The sequence below is a fragment of the Lissotriton helveticus genome, chromosome 1_1, assembly GCF_964261635.1.
Source record: "Lissotriton helveticus chromosome 1_1, aLisHel1.1, whole genome shotgun sequence".
Classification (NCBI taxonomy): domain Eukaryota; kingdom Metazoa; phylum Chordata; class Amphibia; order Caudata; family Salamandridae; genus Lissotriton; species Lissotriton helveticus.
Window position 1 is genome coordinate 1080220535 of NC_136057.1, and position 24037 is coordinate 1080244571.

General features: G+C 39.9%; 1 protein-coding gene across 1 annotated transcript in view; it reads right to left on the reverse strand.

Annotated features, from left to right (window-relative positions):
• Positions 1-24037, reverse strand: part of LOC144821249 (protein NEDD1-like) — a 478128-nt gene that overhangs the window by 180971 nt on the left and 273120 nt on the right. Inside the window, exon 8 of the mRNA XM_078678026.1 lies at positions 11157-11328. Coding sequence (XP_078534152.1) covers positions 11157-11328 — 172 coding nt within the window. The remainder of the gene's footprint in view (positions 1-11156; positions 11329-24037) is intronic.

The window sequence follows — 24037 nt, forward strand, 5'->3', positions numbered from 1 at the left end:
GCGGTAATGTTCCGTATCCTATCATCTTAAACTCACTAGTGCGTGATAGCCAAAAGTCGGTCGTCCGTGCTAGACACATTCTTTCCAGGCTGTAAACATAAAAGCGCCAAATCTCTCAGACATATGGTGATCTACTGTAAATCACCTCAGCTTTCACCAAGTACCTCTCGAATATACATACTTCTTACCCCGATCTGGGAGAAGATAAGCTCCCCGTGGGACCTCGCTTAGGACTGGGGCGAGCCCTGTAGTCAAACACTGTAGAATCAGGGAGATATTAGGTGTCCATATGGATTAACATAGTAGCGGTAGACAAAGTTCGCGATCGGAAGTGCCACACAGGTAGAACAGGAAAGGCAAGAGTGACAGGAAACAAACACACACACACGGGTGGTTAGGTAAGAGTGGGGACTTGTAGCCCACATGATTTCACCCTCCCGTACCTTGCTGTAGTTCAAAGTTACGGGTTTACTCACGCCATCAAGGGTCCTGCCCAGCGTATCAACCTGTTTGGAGGAGGCTCCCACCGCTTTTAGTGAAGGCTGTCTAGCGGTTAAGATAATTAAATGCTACTCTGGAAATTGTTTGAAGACACTGCCCCGCCTTCTTCCTGAGAAGTGTGTGTGCGGGTCACGTTCTATGTGTCATCACTATGGAATCTCGGAAGATGTGGTCCCTGTATCTTGCTACATGATGGGAAGTGTTTTAGATCGCTATGGTCAGGGTGAGAAGTCTTGTGTATGGGCTAAAATTAAGAACAATACATCCCTAGATGGGAAATGTAAATATGTGATTGCAAGTCTGGACATATGGCTACTTCTTACAATGTAGCGCTACCTCTACCTTTACATTACTAACGGATTATGGTGCCATTGCTTATTACACCTGCGAGGATCTTACGGGATTTGATAATGAGGACCCCTTCACGGCAAGTGGACGGTTGTGATGCAGTCCCAGACAATTAATGGTATTTAGGTATGTGTAGCTGTAAGTGTTAATTAGCGTTAGGATATAATTGTCCTTAAACTGTCATAATCTACATCGTAGCTCTTGTATTCAAAATACACCATAATTTCTTAACTGAGCATTACTGATAAGGATTTTACACTGACGTTAGAGACAAAGTTGTCTCATCTGTTCTTGTTAAGTTGATTCCAAGGAATGGAATTGTTTAGTCCGGAGATATGGGTTTTCAATCTGTAGACCCATCGTTGTTCACGTTCTAAAAGGATCTTAGTCATGTCACCATCTCCTCGGACCCTCTCAATGACCGACCACCATAGGACACGGTCTGCATGGTTTTTCTCCACATAGTGTGCGGTTAATTTCGTAGCCGAATTGTGCTCCTATGTACGTTTATGCCCACCTTTACTTTCCTCCCTGTAATTCCTAGGTACATGAGTTGGCATGGGCATTTTGTCACATAGATAACTTTATCTGTGTTAGTTAGTGTGCGATCTGTGCTCCCACGCATGATGTAGGCCTAGGTCTATTTCTTTCGTATGTTCTGTGAATGCGCACGCCACGCAAGACCCACATAGGTTTTGGCCAGTGACCTGTGGCTGGTTCCAAAGCGTGCTTTGGTATGGTGTTTTCAGCTTTCGAAGGTCTGTGTGTATAAGAGCGTCTCCCAGGCTCCTGTTTCTTTTGAAGGAAAACATCGTTTTTTAAAAATCCAGTTTGTTAGACATTAGGACAGGCCATTTCCTATTTTTTTTTTTTTTTAATATCATTAGATGATGCAATGAAAGTTGTCACACATAAGTGTGTCAAGCTCCTCTTTCTGGTGTGTTTCCAGTAGAGCCTCCCTGGGTGTATTACAGGATTGTTTTCTTGCTTTTTCTATGATCCTTTTGGGGTAGGATCGTACCTCAAGTTTCTTTGTCAGGATCTTTGCTTCCGCTTTACACTCACCAAGATCTGCGCAGTTTCTACGAATACGCAGAAATTGGCCCACAGGTAGGTTATCTTTAAGAGCACGGGGTGAGTGCTTATGAAGTGTAATAAACTGTTCTTATCTGTTTGTTTTGTGTACAGGGAGCTGACAACTCCCCCATTTTTAGCACTAATTGTCACATCCAAGAAAGACACATTTTCCTGGTTGTGAGACAGAGTGAATTTTAGGTGTGGATTTAGGTGATTTAGCCACCCATGGAAGTCTCCCAGCCTAGCTAAATCTCCCTCCCACACAACCAAGACGTTGTCTATGTAGCGCCACCACTTTTTTATATTGGTGGAATAAGGGTTAGGGGCCCACATGTATCCTTCAAGTTGTCCAACATACAGACACGCTATACTAGGCGCGAACGTGCTGCCCATCGATGTACCATGGACTTGTAGGTACAGTTGGTCATCGAATCTAAAGAAGTTCTCTTTGAGCTCCTCTCGGCCCACCACCAGGGATGAAGTCCGTTCCCCGCCTGGTTTGTGAATCACGCCATGTGTGTGTGCGTGTGAGAGAGGGGCAGAGAGAAAGAGATGTGGGTTTATGAAGAGGATATTAGCACTTCTCCATGATCTCAGTTGAACGTGAACCGATAACAGATTGAGTATGCATGAGCCTCAAACTCCTCTCTTTAAAACTTTTCTTCCTCACTGTCATTGAAAGTGTAATGTACATTGTTGGCAATGCCAAGACCTACCTTAACTTCTCAGAGTCGCTGGTCTACCTTCAATGGAATGGAACTGGCACCTCTCTGCAGAACTATTCTGCATTTAAAAGGACAGTACCAGTACTTTCTTTTAACAGATATCTCAAGGAATCAATTCCTATGATATTCAAGCTTACAATTGGTCATCCTCTGTAGGTATGTTTGACCTGCTGAGAGGTGTGAAATTCTTGCATTTTTGTGTGGGACATCAGTCCACCCTTCATGATATCTCCCACTGGCATGCCGACAAAAATCCAGCAGAGCCCCAGCCCTACTGACTTTTAAGTAACTCTGGCCTACTTGTACCCTCCAGGATTGCATAAAGGCAGAACTTGGGCAGACACATTCACAATTCAGATAGCCCTTAATGTGCTTTAAGTAAATCTTGCATGAAACAACCTAAGTTGGCTTTTCCTTTCTCACCTGTTACAACCGTTATTTATCAGGCAGTATGCACACTTCCCATTGAAGCGTCTATACGTTTGAAAAGTAGTGGAACGTTGACACTATTAAAGTAAAACACCCAAACCATCTAGTCATGGTACTGTCCCATTTTAGGTCTTGCTAGAGCCCAGCGCATGCGCTGGTCTAGCGAGACATTTAATAAGCGGCTTTTTCAAGTGCTGCTAAGCCAGCGACCAGCTTGCTATAACGTGCACAAGCATGCGCTGTTGCTGATCTCTTTCCGTTTCGCGCGCGAGTACACAACTCCCATGATCACTTTTTCAGCTCATAAAAAAAACTGGCCAGCTCCTCTTCTACACTCATTGGGCAGAACAGTACCCACATCTTAGCTCTGAATATGCTGTTGAAGGCATATAAAAGAGTCATAAAGGCCAGGTGTAATGAACTAGATCCGGAAATGGTGTATAAAACCATAGAGGACCTCAAAGTATATTATAGGCTGCCACCCAGGTCAGTAATCTTTCTCACACAACTCTTCCAACTTTTACTGCTGAGTCCGGCAGGGAACTAGGCTGGTAGCAATGTGGAACCTGGGCTTTCTCTTTTTAAAGATTGGTGTAATAATTGCAGAGAGCCAGGTCGTTGGTTGTCCGGTTTTATGTCCTTAATTAATGGCATTAGTAAGGAGATGTCTCCATAAATCAATGTTCTATTTGTACAGATTCATGGGAATCCCATCTGGGCACGGAGCTTTAGTTGATGGACTTTCGTTTAGTTTTAACACAACTTCATGAAGCTCAGATGAAATTACGAAATGATAAGTTATTGGTGCTAATGTAGTGTCACCAGTTTCCCTACTATAAATCGCTTGAAAGTGGGCAACCCAACAATGTGGTCTGGTCTTCGTGTCAATATTATACGTTTGTGCATTACAAAAAACTTTTCTTACATGCCCTGGTATCCTTTATCATTCATTCAATAACTTTTATTCGATTATCAAATGTATAATCATAAAAAGTACATAGAAAAATTTTCATCACAAACGTAAATTTAAAAAGATATACAAAGCTGAGGAAACATACTTAACAAAGGTTTACAGTTTAAGTGTTACTGATTAATTTAAAAGATTTTGGCGTAATGTGATGATTGCTTTAAGAAAAGTCACTATGAATTTAGCTTCATGTGGTGTGTTCAAAGACTGCAAAAAAAGAAATGCAGAGTAGCACTGTCTATGGCCACTGTTTCGAAGTAGCGGAATGATCCATGTTTTGCGTGGAAATTTGTAATATTTGCAAAATAATGTAACATGGATCGTTGTCTGTGGGGAGATTCCATCACACGGACAGTTCATCATGTTACGAGACCAGTTTTGAGGTTCCGGAAAAGAGACTAAGCGAAAAAAGGTATTAAAACGAAATCTTGTTAGTAAGAATTTCTCATGATTAGACAGAAAGTAGGACAGGTATGGTTGCATGCCTTTGATAGATTGTATGGAACAGATTTGTTCGTTTGATGGTTTTATGATCTCAGCTTGGTTTCGGAGCTCTCTCAGGTGTGTCAAACACAATGATTTTAGGCGTTTCCTGGAGATATCTTCGATTGTAGCAGGATCTTCAAAATAGGAATTGCAACCAAGGTCGTTGAAAAAATTCCGTACATAAGTCAACCATGGAATCTTATGCCAATTACATAGGGCTAAGCAGTCTGTGATGAGGGAGCGTGTTAAGTGACATTCAGGTTTGGTCCATATACGTTGCCACAGTAGAATGGGTTGAGAGCGGATTGTGTCAGAAATATACTCCATTCCGAGCTCACAGTGCGAAGCAAGGATCGGGGAGCTTTGCGGAAGGGCTAGAACGTATTTAATGAAGCCATTCTCAGTTACTTGAAGGTGGTCTATGTGGCCGTATCCCCATACGCCTGCTCCATAGGTGGCCACACTATGGCACTTAGCATAATATATTTTCAAAAGTTCGGGTGGCGCGGGTTTCCCCAATTTTTTCAAAAAAGAGATCAGGGCCGATGTTGCACGTCGAAAATGAAGGTTTCTGGCGGCAATGGCTTGACGCCAGGTTAGCTTGTCATCCACCAGAATTCCCAGATAGGGGTAGGTTGAGGTTTTTTCCAGCTTCGTCTTGTCCACAGTTATCGATCTATGGTTTTTGACCCTGGGGCCAATGTACATAGTGAAAGTTTTCTTTATGTTTATTTTGAGGCCAAGTGAGTCCATGAAGCTGCCGTATTTGTCTATTTGGATCTGAAGTTGATTCAAAGTACGGGCTAAGATGACTGAATCATCGGCATATAACAGTGTGGGTATCGGACGATGGTTTATCTGGGGTAGATCCTGGCTCCCTTCCAGCATGGCCTGCTCTAGTCCATTGGTGTAAAGGTTGAACAGGAAGGGAGCCAGTACACAACCCTGTCTTACTCCCTTTGTAATTGGAAAAGAGCGGTACAACTCACCGCTGGTACCAAATCTTACACGCCCCGAGGCATTTGAATAGAGTTCTTGTAGGAAAACTATTAATGGAGGGTCTACTCCAAGGGTGCTCAGTATTTCCCAGAGTTTCCCATGTTGGACGCAGTCAAATGCCGCACTAAGGTCGACATAGACGAGGAAGATGTTACCTCCTTTCGCGCCAACATATTTCCCGGTCAGGAGGGCTAGATTGAGGGCCTGTTCCACGGTCCCAAGCCCCTTCTGGAAACCATATTGCAGATCGGTTATGGTGTTGTTTTCCTGGGCCCAAGATTGTAAACGGTCCAGGAGCACTCGACCTGCAATTTTACCCATGGAATCCAGAAGGGATCTATCCTTTATCTTATATGTTACATATCACAAGATGTTCCCATGCCTCCCTCTGTAGGATTGCCTTCCTTGAGTTCAAGGCTAACTTGTAATCAGCTTGAACTTTTTACCCTTTGGGACTGCTGCAATGATAACTAACGGAGTATGGTTACTAAAATCACACTGATTTTACCTTCCAAAATGTATTTATTCAAATGCTTCGAAGTGATAATATTATCGATAATGGTCCTGCAACACCCACTTACAGATGCCGTTTTGGGCGCTCTAGGTGGTCAGGAGCACTTCCTAAATCATGACGTCATAAATAAGTGTACAACTCATGTCCCCTCACATTCCAGGGTTCAATCTTGTCCACAGGATTGTTTACTGAGAAAAAACTGGTAGTGGTGAACATTGCCCAGTTACAAACTTTTCATTAAAATCCCCCCCAAGAATTAATTTAAAACCGTTGCCAGAATAAGTAACACTATGAGCTAAATCATCAATAAACTCAAATAGTAATTGGTAGTTCGGATTAGCTTCAACTGTAAAACCGTGGTTATAAATATTGATTAAAATACAATTGAAATTTCTGGGCCACTTTAAATGAAATGCCTAGGTAGTCTCTTTATTTACAGTGATTGGTGTTATAGAATATTGTAAGGTAACCTTGAACCAAGCCTTAAGGCCTCCCATGGACCTATCCGAGACCAAGAGAATAGCATGTCAGGAAAACAAGCAGCCCTCAAAGTCTATGCTCTTTGTCGGCTAGGTTTCTTGTAACTATTCGATGTCAAACAATTCAATATATTCAATCTAGTTCTCTATATATAACTAAGGCTCCCTGTTTTCCGTTTTTACGGGTTTTTACAGATAAATACAGACAGAAAACAATGTGTTTTCTTTCTGCATTTATTTTTAAAAATGGATAAATACAGAAAATCTGCTTCTTTTCAGTGACTGTTCGTGCTGTCTTTCCTGAATTTCGCCCAACAGCTGAGCAGATGGACAGCATGGGAAATTGAAAAACAGGGTGACATTTCTTTGCATAACTGCATTTGTCAACTAACATTTATGGTATAATGCTAATATTTGCAAGTGGATGGACTGTTATGTAATATTTGGCAACTTAAATAGCTAAAACACGACAGACATCAAAGTATGACTGCGCGTCTATCATTTAAATAAATATGGAAATGTACAGTTTTACAACTACATTTATACGCAAAACACAAAATAAATATGGATAAATACAGATAACATGGCCCAAAAATAAATATGGATAAATACAGACGGAAATGTTGAAAAAATAAATACCATAAAGCCGGGAGCCCTATATATAACTTGGCAGCTACACCACCAATATTCCAGCACATAATTTTTAGCTCTGAAACGCGGCAATCTATTATATGGAAGACAGCTGGCTTCTAAAGCCACTTGTCTAATACTACTAGGGGTAAGGCCAAACTTTTGGTCAATTGTCATTTACTTCCATCAATGTGGACAAACAGTTGTGTGTATGGACATGGGATACAAAATTAGTGGAACAACAAGCATAAAGTCACCACCTAACTGCTGTATCTTGGGTTTCAATTATCTATAGAGATAACCCTGGGGCAGTAGCTGGATTGTTCCCTGATGTGTCCTACCTGGAGACGAGTAATGTATAAAGCTCAGGCCAATTGAGGATGTGTAAGAGATTTAGAGCCTGTAGCCCTCTCCATGGGGCCAAGCTGGATTGTGGACAATATAGCCACCCTCCGCCCCACGAACAGTCTCAAACTGGCTCAGTATAACAGCGCGGTGGACACTCAGGAGTATATTATGCACAAAAGTTTCTCTTCAGGATCTTTATACGACAACTGCATATGTTAGAAATGGAACTACCCTGTTAGATTAGAGGTAATTCGTAAATAAAGCATGCAACGTATACCCTCATGAAATGAGACATTTTCACATAGACACAAAATGGCCAAAACCCTACAATGCATTAGCCCCCTTGATGTGTTACCACAGTCAATGGCCTTGGGCACAAGCTCACATAGTGGAGCTGAAAGATTGGTCTATAGAACACCTGTTGATTACATAGAGCAATGCCATCTCCCCTACTTGCATTAAAGCGGAGCTAGGTGACTTAACTACTTGCTTACCACAAACAAGTAGGTGTGTAATGGAAGAATGATGGACTCAAGATTTCCATTAAAGAGTGGCATAGTGTGACTATCATATGCACAGCTAGAAAAAGGTCATATCCGTTTTCAAAAGGTTGCTTAGATACGTTTTTGTAAATTTTACAAAGTTCCATGGAAAACTTTGCTTTGCAACTTTTGGGAAGATTTTTGATTCCCCATCAATATGCGAAGTGTGAGTCTTGCATCAATTTATGTCACGGATACCTTTGTTTAACACTTACAAATGGATCAGTGTAAAGTACACATTGTAGAAAACAGTCGGGCCTCGATGATAAAGGGCCATTAAAGTGTAGTTGAATACCTTGGGGTGCATTATTTATCAATTTCCGTAAATACTGCACATTCTAAATTTGAACTCTGAAAATGGGAATCACATGAGGAAATTACGTTTTCTGCACCAATATCTGCACAAATATTTATTGTATACATTATATCCTCAGTAAACTGACAGGTTTGACCTGCCCAATTTGCATAGAAACAATTGCCGGTGGGTAATTACAGCAATGCTGGATACTCGGATCCCTGCACAAACTCCAGTTAGAAGAGGGATCGGAATTTCAACAGCCCCCACCCCCCCCCCCCCCCTCATATTCAGCGGTGTATTATTTTTGTCCACTGCAATGTCTTTGAAAAGTGCTGAAAATTTAATGGTGGAGAGAAAAACAGAAAGAAAGGTAACAAAGAAACTTTTCAAGGTTTGTGATAGGGGAGAATTAGAAACTTCGCAAACATTCACCAGTAAAAAACTGCCACTAGTTGTTAGCAAAAACTGGGGATGGAGGACAATGCCTGAAGAACTCGAAAGTCAAGTGCAAGAATTTTCAGAGCTCCAGGCCGAACAGGCTTTAGTCTACTGGAGCAATCCCCACAAAGTGAATAAAATGTAATTTCTGGCCATTTGGTGGCACCACCAACTCCTCAATAATGGTCTAGGCATGTAGGTGCGGGGATAATGGGTGACTAGAATTAATTCTTTCGGTCGTATCTCCACCCAAAATCTTCCCATGGGGAATAAACACATTGATCCGGGTTTTCAGGGGAAAATTCTGCATTGCATTTTCTTTTCATGCAGATTAATACTCCGATTAACCAATTGCAGTACAGGTGGTGGGAAGGGGCACGGAGGATGTGCTAACATGCTCCCCTCATGCCATAGGAGCGAATCAGGCAGGGGCTGTGGAGCGGGGATGGGTGCAGTTTGCAAGGCCTAAAGTCCTTTTTCTTGCCGGATTTTCCAGCAAGTAAAACCAGGTAGGGTGGTCCCACACCCGAAAATCTGGATGTAGAAATATTGAACCATTTGTGATAGGGCAGAGAGGCCTATATGGTGTTCTAAACCTGCTGCCTTCCCTCATCCTATGGCAGAGCAGTCTCTGAAAAATGAGTTGAACCAAGTCAAGTCAGAAAAGCCTGCTTGCTTGAGGCGAGGGGTAGTACCTCGCGGATGACATCTTTGCAGTGAAAAGTGAAATAGAGAAGGAGCGGTCTCCTAAAGATTGGGAAGACACGGTCTCCTAAAGATTGGGAAGACAATCATGTGAGTGAGACTTATTACCACTATGCCCTATGTGATCAACATTTCCTCGAGAACGGCAATGCCGGACAGCTTGGTAGTCCTTGCTCTCTAAGGCATGTGGGGGGACAGTCCCTCTCATGTCCATTTGTGAAACCACCACTAGTTCTTAATCGGACAGCTGGTTCAATGTCTAGGAAAGTGTCCCATCGGGAAAATATAAACGCCTCTACCATGTGCAGGAATCTATGCACTCAAATACTTGTCAGGCATCTGAGCAGCTCTTGGCTGGGTGTCGCTGCCATCTCCAAGATCATCTAGAATAGAAACAAGATGTTTTGAGCCCCCTGTCTGATCATCATTCAAGAATTTGTTCATTCACATTACCAAGTTGGAGGCACAATCTGTCAGGTTCAGACTAAATGAATTTGTTTATAATCACATTTTTTCTGCTATTTGATGCCAATTAGAGAAGCTTGCTGCTAAGTCCCACTGCCGGAATTTTTTTAATCAGGTTTTAGCAGCACGTTGGAGGGATGTGGAGGGGGATTTGGGGCAGTGTGCATGCGTCTGCTTTTCCATCTTCCGCCGAACTTGCCTTGCACAACCTTTAAGAGACCTACTGTAATGAAACTCTTTACATTTTGGAATTAACAAAACCAATCCCAAATTAGCATAGAAGTTGCTCACATCAAAGCACTATTTTCTTTAAAGTATGTATACTATTGTGCAAATACAGGCAAAATAGATTGCTATAAAATATTTATTATTGAGGAACAGAATCTATCAGTTTTAAAAAAAATAGGCAAAAACGTCATCACCGTTAAAGGCCCAAAAATTACAAGCTATATGAAGCAATTATTTGGGCATCAGCCATTAGGGACTATGTTAATTATTTCTATCGCGCACACTCTTCATTCAGACAGTAAGACCCGCTACAGAGTCTCAATTTGCATTAGCTGAGCAAGAAGGGAAGCACGTGCATCACACTGTGAAGGTGTTAGGAGTGATTTAGAGAGGAAAGAAGCTTTACAGTAAGAGATATAAAGCTCGGCAGAGGGATAACACTACTGAATAGAGGGCTTGTTCAGGAAGCAATCATTGCCTACTAGAAACATAGTGCCAGCTGCTGATCGTGTAAAGACTAAAGATTCCGTAGCTGCCTAGAAGCTTCAAAATAACTTTAGGAGACAACCAGACCATAGGGAAGGAAGTGCATAAAGAAATGCTTTACATTGAAGTTCTAAGTTTCACAAAGTAAAATAAAATATGGAACTATCGATTTGAAAAATGCACAATCATAGTTTCAAATGGAAAGGGAGAGACAAAATCGCCCCTAGAAGATGGACAAGAAGTGGGATGACGGAAACATCTAAATAGGGGGTGGTATACGCAAGGTGGAAAATGTATAGTGGATGCTAATGGTCATTTCAGCTTCTCAAGACATTCCTCAATCATACTGAGGATTCACAGCTCACTGGTGATCAGAATGTCTTGATGTAATAGAGAAAAACACAATCCCAGAAAACCCGTGTGTGGTTTCAGTGCTAGACCCAGTTGGATGCAGAATAGAACAAGGTGATCTAGGTTATGCTTCAAATTACCGGTCAACTCCTGATTCACATTAGTTGTATCACTGTCCTTTGCTGGTGGGCACCAAGTGAAATCTCCAGCTGAAGCAAATGAATCATAATCCGCACTAGCAGTCTGGCTTTTTCCACTGTTATCAAAAGAGTATCTCTTGTTCAGAGATGATCTGCGTGAAGTTCGATTAGCCTGAAAAAAAAAAAAACAGGAGCAATTAATAGTCCATAAAACTAGCTGCACAAAATATGTGCATGTTACCAAAATATTATTTTGTTCTACAGGTCACAGCTTTGAAAGCAATATGTGTGATGGAATAAGTCACAACATTTCCTCATACCTTTCGCACCACTTCACAATATGCTTAGGTATTACTAGAAATTAAGTGTACCATTCTGTAGGGGATCCTAGCTTGTATATTCAGTCTCCAGATCATAAAGGTCACTGAAAGCGTTTGCTTCATGGCGCACAAACCTCATCTACCCAACAGTGGCATGCTTCATCATTGCTATTCTCCTCTTTGGGCTGTTCCTGCAATACCAAACAGACCTCAGAAAAAAGTTAATTGCTGAAGATCTCTTAATCCCTAATCGGGTTGCAAAAACACACCTCAAATGCCACCAGTGTTGGAAGACACTAACAAGACTGTCTAGGAATGTTGGTGAAGGGTGATTAAAATTAACAATGGAACCATCCTGGTTGTTTTAATTTTTAGTGGGGTCTGTGCTATGGTTAAAAACAGATCAAATAATATATTGGATAATGATGGTCCTATAGTTTCACTAAGTTATACTTAGATAGGTAGTTTATCTGTGAGTTCTATAGTCAATGAATAGGTCTACATTTTTCCTGTCTTTATTGTCCAAGGGGATCTGTATTAATTCAAAGAGGAAGCATGTCCAGATCGGCTAACCCATGGTTGGTAGTAAGAGCATCATCAATGAGTAAGTGCCTTCTGTGAATACCAAAATGAGAAAGTGACTTCTGTGAATACCAAAATGGTAGTAAGTTTAGGATTTTGTCTTAAGTTAGTTCTGTGAATCGGGCCTAAGATATTTATATTTTAGCAGTGCTCATCCACTTATCAGTCAAAGTTAGGAAGGTACATACATGGTGGAAAATGTTTGGAGGGATTGGCTGAAAGCAATGGAACACTCTCCCGCCAAACAAAAGGGTACAGCCAATCTACTTACACTTTAGGAAGAAACAGTAAACAAAACGTTCAGCTAATCATTTAACTGATATACACATGCAACATAGTGAACCTATGGTCTCATTTAGCACAAATGTAATGAACTTTTGAGCAAATGAAATATTACTCATCACAATTAATGTGGATGAAAATAATACGGAATGAATGAGTCTTGAACAATACAGAAAATAAAACTACATGTCCAATTATGTAATCCAGAAAGTAATCAACTATAAGCCAAATGGTGCTCATTGTCCCAACTGATGACACAGTGAACAGCATTTGAACTAAAGTGTATGCGTGATTCCTCTCAGTGGTGTTCCAGACAACTGTAGCTTATACTTAAAACAATAATGCTTTCAGAAGTTGAAAACATCTGCAGGTCTATCAATCAGATCATATTTCCTGCAGTGTACAGTTTACATGTGAACAGAGGAATCCATTACTAGACAACCGGAGATTTACACCTTCTCCCGTTTTTTGTGTATCTTTTTCTTTCATCTAGTTTCGTTTTTAATACAGCGTGAAGCTGAGTTCTGTACTCTCGAGCCCGGCCAGGTCGGAATTATCACCGGCTGAGCGGTGAGCGCCATTCCGCTTTTATTTTCCACCTTCTCCATTTTTTACAATACAGGCACCGTTTTCACTCTTACCTTTTCTCTACTTCTTCCCTTTCTTACAGACTGCCCATTATTTCATTCTCTTCAGACACAGGTATGATAAATTCAGATCCTCAAATATCATTTATAGTGTCCCTTGCACCCATCACAGAGCACGAGCATGCTTTACAGACTCTCACACATTTTACACGTAGGGCTTGTGTATGAATAATTCTCCTTCTTGTGTTAACTTGTGTCTTTTCAACACGTCATCCACCATCATTACCCACACAGAAATCTCTTAGTGCACTTGGACTCTCAATAGAGGGTTTTTTTCGGTTTCGGTTTCCACTTTTAGCAACTTCTGTATGACAGAAAGTCACTTTTCATTCTTTTGGACAACAAGTGTATACATCATGGTACATGTATCATCATTCTCCCTTGTATCCTTTCCCAGGATTGTTCCACATGCGACGAAACACGTGTGGGCTGGCTTGCTTGAGAAATTAAAAGACCACACTGTTTCCAAACTATACATTGTTAATGTTAGTGAGTACACTTACACCGGGTGGCTTCATGGCGCTGACCAGAAACATAATATGCTGCAAGTCAGACTAAACAGACAGCAATGCTTCCCACTATACCATATTGTATGCTTGCCGGAACCACCAGGTCTTAAGAAGCTTCCTAAATTGCATAGTATCAGTACAAGACCGAATTACCAAAAGGAAAGAGTTCCAGAGTTTAGGAGTCAGGACCGCAAATCTGCAGCCACCTTGACGGACTCGCTTAAACTTTGGAATGGATAGCAAAGAGAGATGGGTAGAGCGGAGGCTTCGGATTGGGGCATAGCTAGATAGCAAATTGTTGATAAATACAGGACTTTTATCATACAGAGCCTTAAACACGAGTCAGCCTGTTTTGAAAGCACAGCACTGAGAAATGGGGAGCCAATGTAGTTTCTTGAGCGCGGGAGTGACTGGTTGCCATCTTGGTTGTCGAATGATCAGCCGAGCTGCCTGATTTTGTACCAACTGCAGAGGCTTGAACAAATAGAGTGGCATTCCCAGGTACACCGAGTTAGCATAATCTAGATGAGATGTAACAGTAGCGGTTATGATCCGGATCAGAGCATCATGGGTGAAGAAACGATGGATTTTCCTCATCTTGCGCACACATGCAATCTATTGCATTTTTTTTGGCTTACTTATCGGAAATGTATATGTGTCCACGCTGACACACTGGTATATACTGGTTTGTTGTGAGCCTGGGTATTTGTTTGAAATTATGCATTGTGTTGGTAGTTTCCCACACATAATTGGGGGGTTACAGGGCTTATTCCCTCACCCAGTTGCACCACACAACAACTTCACTTACGTCCCCTACTACTCCGTCCACTGATAGCTGAGCACCCAGGATTTTCCCTGGAGCATAAAAACCCTTTCTAGAGTGTATTACCTTTTGACACAGGGAGGCAGCCACTGTGCATTTTGTCACATAGAATTATCATTTATGGGTTGACCAACCAAAGCCAACTAAAATGGACAGAAACAAATCTGCGGAGGAATTTAGCAAAGGGAATGTCCACACACATTGCCTCCACTAGTGGGAACCCCACTCGCAAGGAAGGACTTAGAGAAAAATGCATGAAATTGAGAGACTTAAAAAACAAGAGAACTCAAAGTGGTGGGACGGCACCACTTTGAAGCAATACTTGAGACTTAAGCGTATCCCGAGAGGGCTCAGCGCCCACATTTTTCCAACCTAAGATGACCTTGACATAGATCTATTTGTAAAATGGGAAGAAGCATTGACCTGTAACTCTAATACCTTAATGGATATTTTGATAGAGAGTGCAGACCGCAAAGTGAACAAACTCCAGACCAAAATTGCCACGCTAGAACAAGAAATTAAGCACTTAAATCTCCTAGAGGCAACAGTTAAGAACTACGCCATTCTAGAGGACATATTAATTAAACACAAGAACGAGATTAAGACTAGGAAGGCGAGACAGCTCAAAAGAGATGAAACAGATTACAAAGGAGGGAGGATTTTTGCCTATGCAAAAAAATAAGATTCCTTGGTTCGCAATACATCACAGGCAGACCATACTACCAGAACAGGAACAGGACAAATTTCTGTTCCCTCAAGTAGCACCTCACTGAGTGCCATAAGCACCAGCGAGAGTGAAGTTGAGAACTCGGACAGTGCAGGACAAGAGAAGTCTTCTTTTTTACGAGAGGTCCAACGTATCAGGGGAGGCAACAGAACTCCCCCGGTCAGAGAAAGATTAGATCCAAAACCCACAGGGGCAAGCACAGAAGATTACAAGAAAAAGTTGAGATCAGGGGCAACAAAGAATTGACAGACAAAACGAACAGTGAGGTACAGGTCATCAACCTTTCTTCAAAACCCCTAATCCCAGACATGATTTCTCTCTTGAGTAAGGGACTTCGTTTCAATCCGTATACCACAGGTGACATCTGTAAATGTAAGATTGATTTATTTAAGTTGGTCAGGGGTCTGAGGCTTAAAAAACATTTTTCATGTAACGAAAGAACGAATAGAGCATTTAAAAACATTCAGATGGAATTTGAGTCTGATGTGTTATCTATAAATCATATTCAAGCAACACAACTCCTCTTATCTCTCACCGATGTAGAACAGACACCCTAGGATATGGATAGACTTTTGGAAGAACTCAACATTGAGTCTGATTACAGCATAGCCAGTGGTCTCACATCTCAATCAAAGTGGATTCCCACTTTACCTGGGGGCAATGCGATTGATAACTTTTATAAACGTGTCCTAGAGAATATCGACAAACTTGACAGAAAACACCACAACAACACCTTCAAATATAAGGACAATTTGACAAGAGGAGAACCCCTTGAACTCAGGTCACTTAGCGGGGATCATGAGATCATAATAAGGGAAGCTGACAAGGGGGGGAAACGTGGAGGTCATGGACCGAGGTGATTACCATGATGAAGTCTTAACCCAACTTAGCGACAGTCCTTGCTATGAACGTCTCTCCCACAACCCGATAGGACCACTGACTTTTGAGATCAATAGAAAACTTGGGGTTTGGAAAGGAGATGGACTCCTTAACGAAGAAGACTATCTATACTTCAAGGTCTTCAGGCCATCATACCCTTGGCTATATACATGGCTGAATATGTTGATCTTTTCCTGGGCCCTCTCGTTCGCAATCTCCCATCCTACATCCAGGACATAAAACATATCATCAGTGTACTAGCTGACCTTCAGTGGCAACCAGGGTCCATCCTGGCCACCTTGGATGTGGTAGCTCTATACACGAGCATCAGCCCAGATCTTGGAATGCGTGCCATCACACGACTGCTACACAACAGACCTGCCACCATGTGGCAACACACGAACATGTTGATTTCTATGATGGAACTAATCTTGTAAAACAACTTTTTCATGTTTGACAAAGTTTGGTACATACAAACAAGGGGTGTGGCCATGGGATTAAATTTTCGCTTTCATTTGCAAATCTGTTCCTGGGTACTCTAGAGGCAGATTTGATTTGGGGACCCAAGGGGGCTCAATGGATCGACTCCATAATTTTCTGGGGTCGATAAATTGACGACTGCCTCCTCCTTTGGTCTGGAACCCAAGAACACCTACAATATTTCTTTACACATCTCAACACTAACACTTGGAAAATGCGTTTCACCATGGAATCGAGCACAATGAAAGTTGAATTCCTCGATGTGTAACTTTATGTCAAACACAATACACTCCAAAGCAGGCTCTTCAGGAACAAAACTGCAAGCAATGCAGTCTTGCATGCGAACAGTTCGCATCCCCCACACCAGAAACAGGCAATAGCTTATGGGGATTTCTTAGGGTCAGGAGGAATTGTAGTGAGGAAACGGAATTTGGCAAATGCCTTTTTTATATGAAAGAGATTTTCAAAAAGGGGATATTCTGCCACTACACTACACAGAGCTTAGAGCAGACTTAAAGTTAAGAGAGAAGACACACTAAGGTCGCACGTTCACACACAAGAGCAAAAACAACCTGTGCAAATGATAACTGGCTTCAATTATTTACACAATTCAGTCTAGTGAAGCTTCACGAAACACTGGGGCATCTTACAAGCAGACAAAGCCATTCAAGAACATATCTCCAATCATCCACAGATCACTTTTAGAAGAGGTAGGACTTTGAAGTGTAGTGTAGTTCCTATATTCCCAATAGGCTCTGCGCATTGGAATAATATAAACAGCAGTGTAGAAGTAGGACTGAGGTCAACTAGGTCTCTACAGACTATATTAGACTTAATTAGTTTTGCCAGCTAGCTCAGATGTCACTAGAAACTTTCTCGAATGTTCAGGAAGGAGTTAACTCTCCTGATTTAGACAAGAAGGGATTAGCTTCTGACAACCGCATAAACATGACAACTTTGCTCCCTCAGAATAAAGAGTGTATCTCTAGAGTCGTGTGAAAACAATAGACAACTATTTCACTCAGTCAATCGTGCGTACTTAGTTTCACCAGAGTGCAGAGAAATAGAGAGACGGGCGTTTTCAATAAAAGGTGTTATTTATTGAGCAGTCTTCTTTCTCATGCAAGAGAAATGATTTGCCACAATTGCAATACTTATCATGAAGTAAAGTGTGTACAGTAAAAGGAGTATTATAAAATAATACTGTAAAAGCATTGATATGGTTTCTTAGCCATATGATACTTTAAAATGGATAAAATATATACATACATAAAAACATTGACTAACTTACTCAACTGGTGCTTCTAAGATACGCCTACCTCTGTGTACCTGACCTAAGCCTAATACGTGGGAAGGAGTAAGTAAGTTGCAGTTTAAGTTAAGTTGGTTTTTGTCAAGAATCTGATTCAAGAATTCTCTTAAGGGTTTAGTCAGCTCCGTACCTTGGTTCTAGAATGAAGGAGGTCTTGTATCTCGTGTCTCAGGACTTGATCTCCCAGCAACCCGCAAGGGTGACTGGAAACACTGGAGCTGGATTTTCTCGGCTGGAGAAAAAGACAGCGTCTTTCTCAGTGCGTCAAAAGGGAGGGGCGGCTTCCTTCGGCTCTCGCATCAGCTGGGCTTCAGGTAAGTAGATAGCCGCTCTGCTCCAAACCACCGTGTGTTTGCTTAAGGCAACGTTGGTATATTTATACCTGAAAGGTGCCGGATTTGACGTAAGGTTGGACATAAGACGTCACTAAGAACTAACAGTTCTTTCTGGACTCCAGAAGTTCTTGTGCAAATCACAACAAAAGCAGGGGGAATTCCCGGGCTGCTGGAGGCTTGGTTTGTTTAAAGAACGCGTTGTACTTTCTAAGAGTCATGGGGAGTAGACTTGCCGTATTTGGACTGCATGGGCTATTACTAAATATGGATATGATTCTTATGCCTTTATAAGGATATTATTTATTATAACCGCATAAGGGCATAAATCGGGAATATCGAATTAGGGTCCTAGATTGAAACACAACACCCACTCCACGTATTAATGTCCATCATTACTAAAAACTAAGCAATATTAAACATATAACGATGCATGTGTTTTCCAACCCACCCCAAAATACATAATTCGCATTCAAAATGGTATGTGGTAAATACACGAAAATAAGTATTGGTACTGTACGTTTTTCAAGCAGTGGTATTCAGTTAAATGCATATATATATTAGCTGAATGTATTGCAAAAATTACACATGAAATGGCTCTGAATACAGAAAAAAGGGTAGAGACCATTTCATCACATATTTATACAATACTGTACATGTGCTAGAGGCTGAGGTAAAATATTGTCTCTAGTATCTCTAAAAATAGAAGCTCTGTTCTCTAAGAATTGTTCTACTTTAAGTAGATTACTGTGTGCCAGAAAAAAGTAAATATTTTGGAAGTGGAAAAAATAATTTCGTTTTCAGGGGAAAAAATAGTTCCAAATGTTTTCAGTAGTTTTGTTTATCAAAATTGAAGGCCAAATTCAGAGTTCAGGGAACGCTGTGTGCTCGTCGTTTTAAAAAGTTATTCTTTTTGTTCAGGGGAGAACATCATATCAGACAGGCTTGCGAAAAATTGGTCTACAACATCAGGTGAAAGTTCGACCAAGTTCGAAAATGCTGAAATTGTGCATATGTGAGAATGATTGCTATCATCGGTGTTGGGATCAGCAATGGTCACAGAAGGTTGTACCTGTTTGGTGCTGCTTTCCTCTAGTACTTCACGCCACCTACTTGTACTGGTGAAGTCTCAACGAATGCCGTCATCAGAATAGGTAGCCGCTGGGGACAACACGTTGCATGAGTCGTTACCGGACCTAGCAAAGTATCGATATCCATTGGTACTGCTGATGGTAGTGTAAGACACACGTCTAACACGCATTCTTTTCCACATAGCAGACATCGAAGCACAGGTAAGATGCAATCTTGCCAGATTGGTCTGAATAAAAGAAACCAGGTCGCACTTAGATCTCTTAGCCGGGCAAATCCAAGCACTTTAGTGATGCGGTCTCGGTAGCGTATTGCTAAGATCGTTTCTTCCATCGTATCTGGAGTTTTGTCTGTGGCTTGGCTTGCCATATCGGAGCAGAAGGATCAAAAATGAAATTCCTGCTACGAGTTCCAAAAGAAGAGGCAGGCCGCCAAAAAAGGAATGGACAAAATTCGGGAAAATGCCCAGAACTGTTTCAAAGGGTGCTAACAGTCCCGAAAAAATTGTCTTAAATACATGTGCGATGCCACTGGTATCAGACATGTTTAAGATTTGACCTAACATTTCTACGAAATGCACGGCAATTTGTTGATAATAGGGAATGCATCTCTGCTGCTGTCCTTGCAACTTGCAGATCATACGTCTCTTTGGACGAGGTTAAAGGCATAGTTGTCTGTAAAAGAATGGATTTCATTCTGCTTAAAGTATCAGTTCGAATAGAAGAGATATTCAAAGAAGGCCATATTGCCGCCTCCATGTCTGGATTACTGTTTGGATACAATACTTGCGTACAGCAAGTGACCATGGAAGTAACGCTCATGAGATAGGCTTTTCCTGGCACCATGCCACAACAGCTGTGGTCACTTATTAGAACATAACTGTTGTTGGAAAGTTGTCTGAAGAATGGCTCTATCTGTGTTGCAGGGGTGCCGTGCAGGTGACATGAAAGGTTATTTGAAGACCCCTCGCAGGCTCCATGCAAGGTAATACCCTGACACAGGAGTATACCGCTTAGTGATTTTTTACAATTGTTACCACGAAGAAATACCTCTTTTTTCCCTTCACTATAACATGTGTGTGTATAAGGTAAATTCCATGTTGACTTGATGTATCCTTTACCCAACCTTTCATACAGGCCTGCTGGTATATATATTTGCCAATACTTAAACTGGAAAGTTGTTATTGGGATTGTAATCGTTCCATGTATTATCCATTCAATGACAGGTCTCTCTGACATTGTCAATGGTAATCTCTCAAGTTTTTCAATGATCAGAATCGTATAGTCTGCTCCTTTTTGTGCCAAACTGATTTGTTTATCAGTAAGGTTAAAGATAGAGAATAATGACGTTGTGTTGATTAAACGCCATGGCACATAGCCTGAACGCAGGTTTTGCAACGTCCAGCCAAGTTGTACAATAGAACGCAATTGAGACTGACCATGTTGTAACATTAGCAAGTCCTGCTCTATTATATCAATAGCAGATGATACAATGCTGTCCAGTGAATATATTCTGGAGGACAGAGTCGTTAACCCATTGTCCACAACAAAGTGATTTTTCCAAATGTATACGATCAATTTCTCGTATTTATTCAGCTGTTTCAATTTGTGTTACTTTCCAAGCTTCGTTGTAAGCAGCGTATATACCGGCGTATATGAAACGTTTTTGACGCTTTTTGCGTGGTCCCATTATGAAATCACGCAAGTCAGCACTGTCTTCAAGTAAAGTCAAGTGTTGCTTCATTTCAGCCAGTGTGGATTTCTGTAGCCATTCGAGGCAGAGTTTCCCTACACTGTATGTTGGAACTATCCCTGGATGTTGTCTCTGGGAGTATCTAGGGTCTGGCCTGGTCTGTTTAAACCCCTGTGTTCTGTTCAGGAATCTATCTTGACACTTATTTGTGTCTGTGGGCCGGATCACTGAAAGAATATCGACTACCACAATATCGAGTACCCAAAATATCGAGGTGAAAATATCTACTACAAAAATATCGAGTTTGTATGTACAAACAGGTAAGTACAAAAATATCGACTACAAAATATCGTTTACAAAAATATCGTTGTAAAAAATATCGACTTTACTAAAAACAATGTTTAATTACATTAATATAAAAAATTAATTACTAAAATATAATTAACAATACTTAAAATAACTTTTAATAATTAAATATTTAATGAAAGTAAAAAAATAAATATATTTTTAATCATATTTCTTAAAACATATATATATAGTAACAACATTTAATTAAATAATAGGCAATATTGTATATGTACCCCAAAAACCCAAAACTGACCCTGAACCCTAAAAATACCCCTTTACCCAAAAACTAAAAACTGACCCTGAACCCTAAAAATAACCCTTTACCCAAAAACTGAAAACTGACCCTGAACCCTAAAAATACCCCTTTACCCAAAAACTGAAAACTGACCCTGAACCCTAAAAATACCCCTTGACCCAAAAACTGAAAACTGACCCTGAACCCTAAAAATACCCCTTTACCCAAAAACTGAACACTGACCCTGAACCCTAAAAATACCCCTTTACCCAAAAACTGAAAACTGACCCTGAACCCTAAAAATACCCCTTTACCCAAAAACTGAAAACTGACCCTGAACCCTAAAAATACCCCTTTACCCAAAAACTGAAAACTGACCCTGAACCCTAAAAATACCCCTTTACCCAAAAACTGAAAACTGACCCTAAACCCTAAAAATACCCCTTTACCCAAAAACTAAAAACTGACCCTGAACCCTAAAAATACCCCTTTCATTTAACATAATTAGCAATTAATCAATTAAATAAAATTAATTACCAATTACATTTTAATTAATTAACAAACATTTTTTAATTAACAATTAATTAAATATTACTACCAATTATTAAATTAACATATTTAATTAATTATAATTAAATTACTTCCCACCCTATTCCCCTATAAACCCACAACCCGCTAGAGAAAATACATTATTTTAATTGACATAATTAGCAATTAATCAATTAAATAAAATTAATTACCAATTAAATTTTAAATAATTAACATATATTATTTAATTACCAATTAATTAATTATTACTACCAATTAATAAATTTACATATTTAATTAATTATAATTAAATTACTTCCCACCCTATTCCCCTATAAACCCACAACCCGCTAGAGAAAATAAATTATTTTAATTGACATAATTAGCAATTAATCAATTAAATAAAATTAATTACCAATTAAATTTTAAATAATTAACATATATTATTTAATTACCAATTAATTAATTATTACTACCAATTAATAAATTTACATATTTAATTAATTATAATTAAATTACTTCCCACCCTATTCCCCTATAAACCCACAACCCGCTAGAGAAAATAAATTATTTTAATTGACATAATTAGCAATTAATCAATTAAATAAAATTAATTACCAATTAAATTTTAAATAATTAACATATATTATTTAATTACCAATTAATTAATTATTACTACCAATTAATAAATTTACATATTTAATTAATTATAATTAAATTACTTCCCACCCTATTCCCCTATAAACCCACAACCCGCTACAGAATTAAATTACACAATAATTAAAAAAATAATTAATTAAAAAAAAAAAAAAAATAAATTGACACTTTTCACACATATTATAACATAAACACACTATAAATAATTAAATATTTAAAAAACTATATTTTTTACTATCTAGATTATATACTTGGATATTTTCACTGTCTATATTATTTACAGTCGATATTACTTCACTTACCTTAAAAACGATATTTTGGCTGTCGATATTCTGTCTAGTCGATATTTTCTCCAAACGATATTTAAAACTCGATATTCTGTCCAGACGATATTTTGGAGTCGATATTATGTCTGTGCACCCTGTGGGCCAGATCAACCATTTTTTCCAATCAGGATTTGTTCTGTTTTGGTGTAAAATATGGGATACGTCTATCTCCACATCTGTAGTGCTATTACTATCAGGCATGGGATTCGGAATAGACGGTTTGTTTAAATCTTTTATCTTGGCTAGGCCAAGACAGGTTGTCTGTTGAATGGTGTCATTCAAGAATATTATCTGTTCTGGGATCATGCAGGCTCTAAATAATGCTTCTAGACCTTGTACCTGCCAGTCTTTTGAACCCCAGATGGTTTTTGTTTCACTGTTGTTTTTCCAAAATTCAAAACCAAATGTAGACATTTTCTCATAAAATGTTTCTGAATAAATCAATTTAGTATTTGTCAACATTGTTTTCATTCCTGTCTTATTTAACATTCTAAAATAAAACGTTTCTGCATCACTGTTGTTAAACCCTGAGAAGTATGTGAATTTCTCATAAAATGTTTTGAACTGCCTTTTGGCAGTGTTGGACAATGTTCCCATTGATTATAATTTAAAACATTTCTAGGTTGAGCAGATTTATGCAAATAGTGATGCCCATAGTGGTTAAAACAGTACATTTCTTCATAGTTCGATGAACCCTGTAAATAATCATGTTCTGTGAATTTGGCTGACATTACTAAATCTAACATCATATTATTAATATTTTCAAAGTCCCAATCATCAGAGAAAGTACTTGGTGTCACAAAGTCACTTAAGGAAACCTTAAATTGGTGTGGATATTTCAAGAGCTCAATCGGGCCATAGATTTCATAATCCGTTTTGTCCCATGCTACCCCACTGGGTATTGGATTGGCTGTGATGTTCACTGATGACAGTTCTCTGTTCTCGATGTGAGAGGATCTGTGAGGCTTTAGGCCAAGTTGATGTTCTGACTTGCTGTGTCCATTGTACTATATGTTCCATCAATGAATTTTCCCAAACATAGAACCATGATGAGCCAAAGCAGGAGGAATAGTACACCTAACACAATCCAAAATTCAATCCATGGTGAAATCA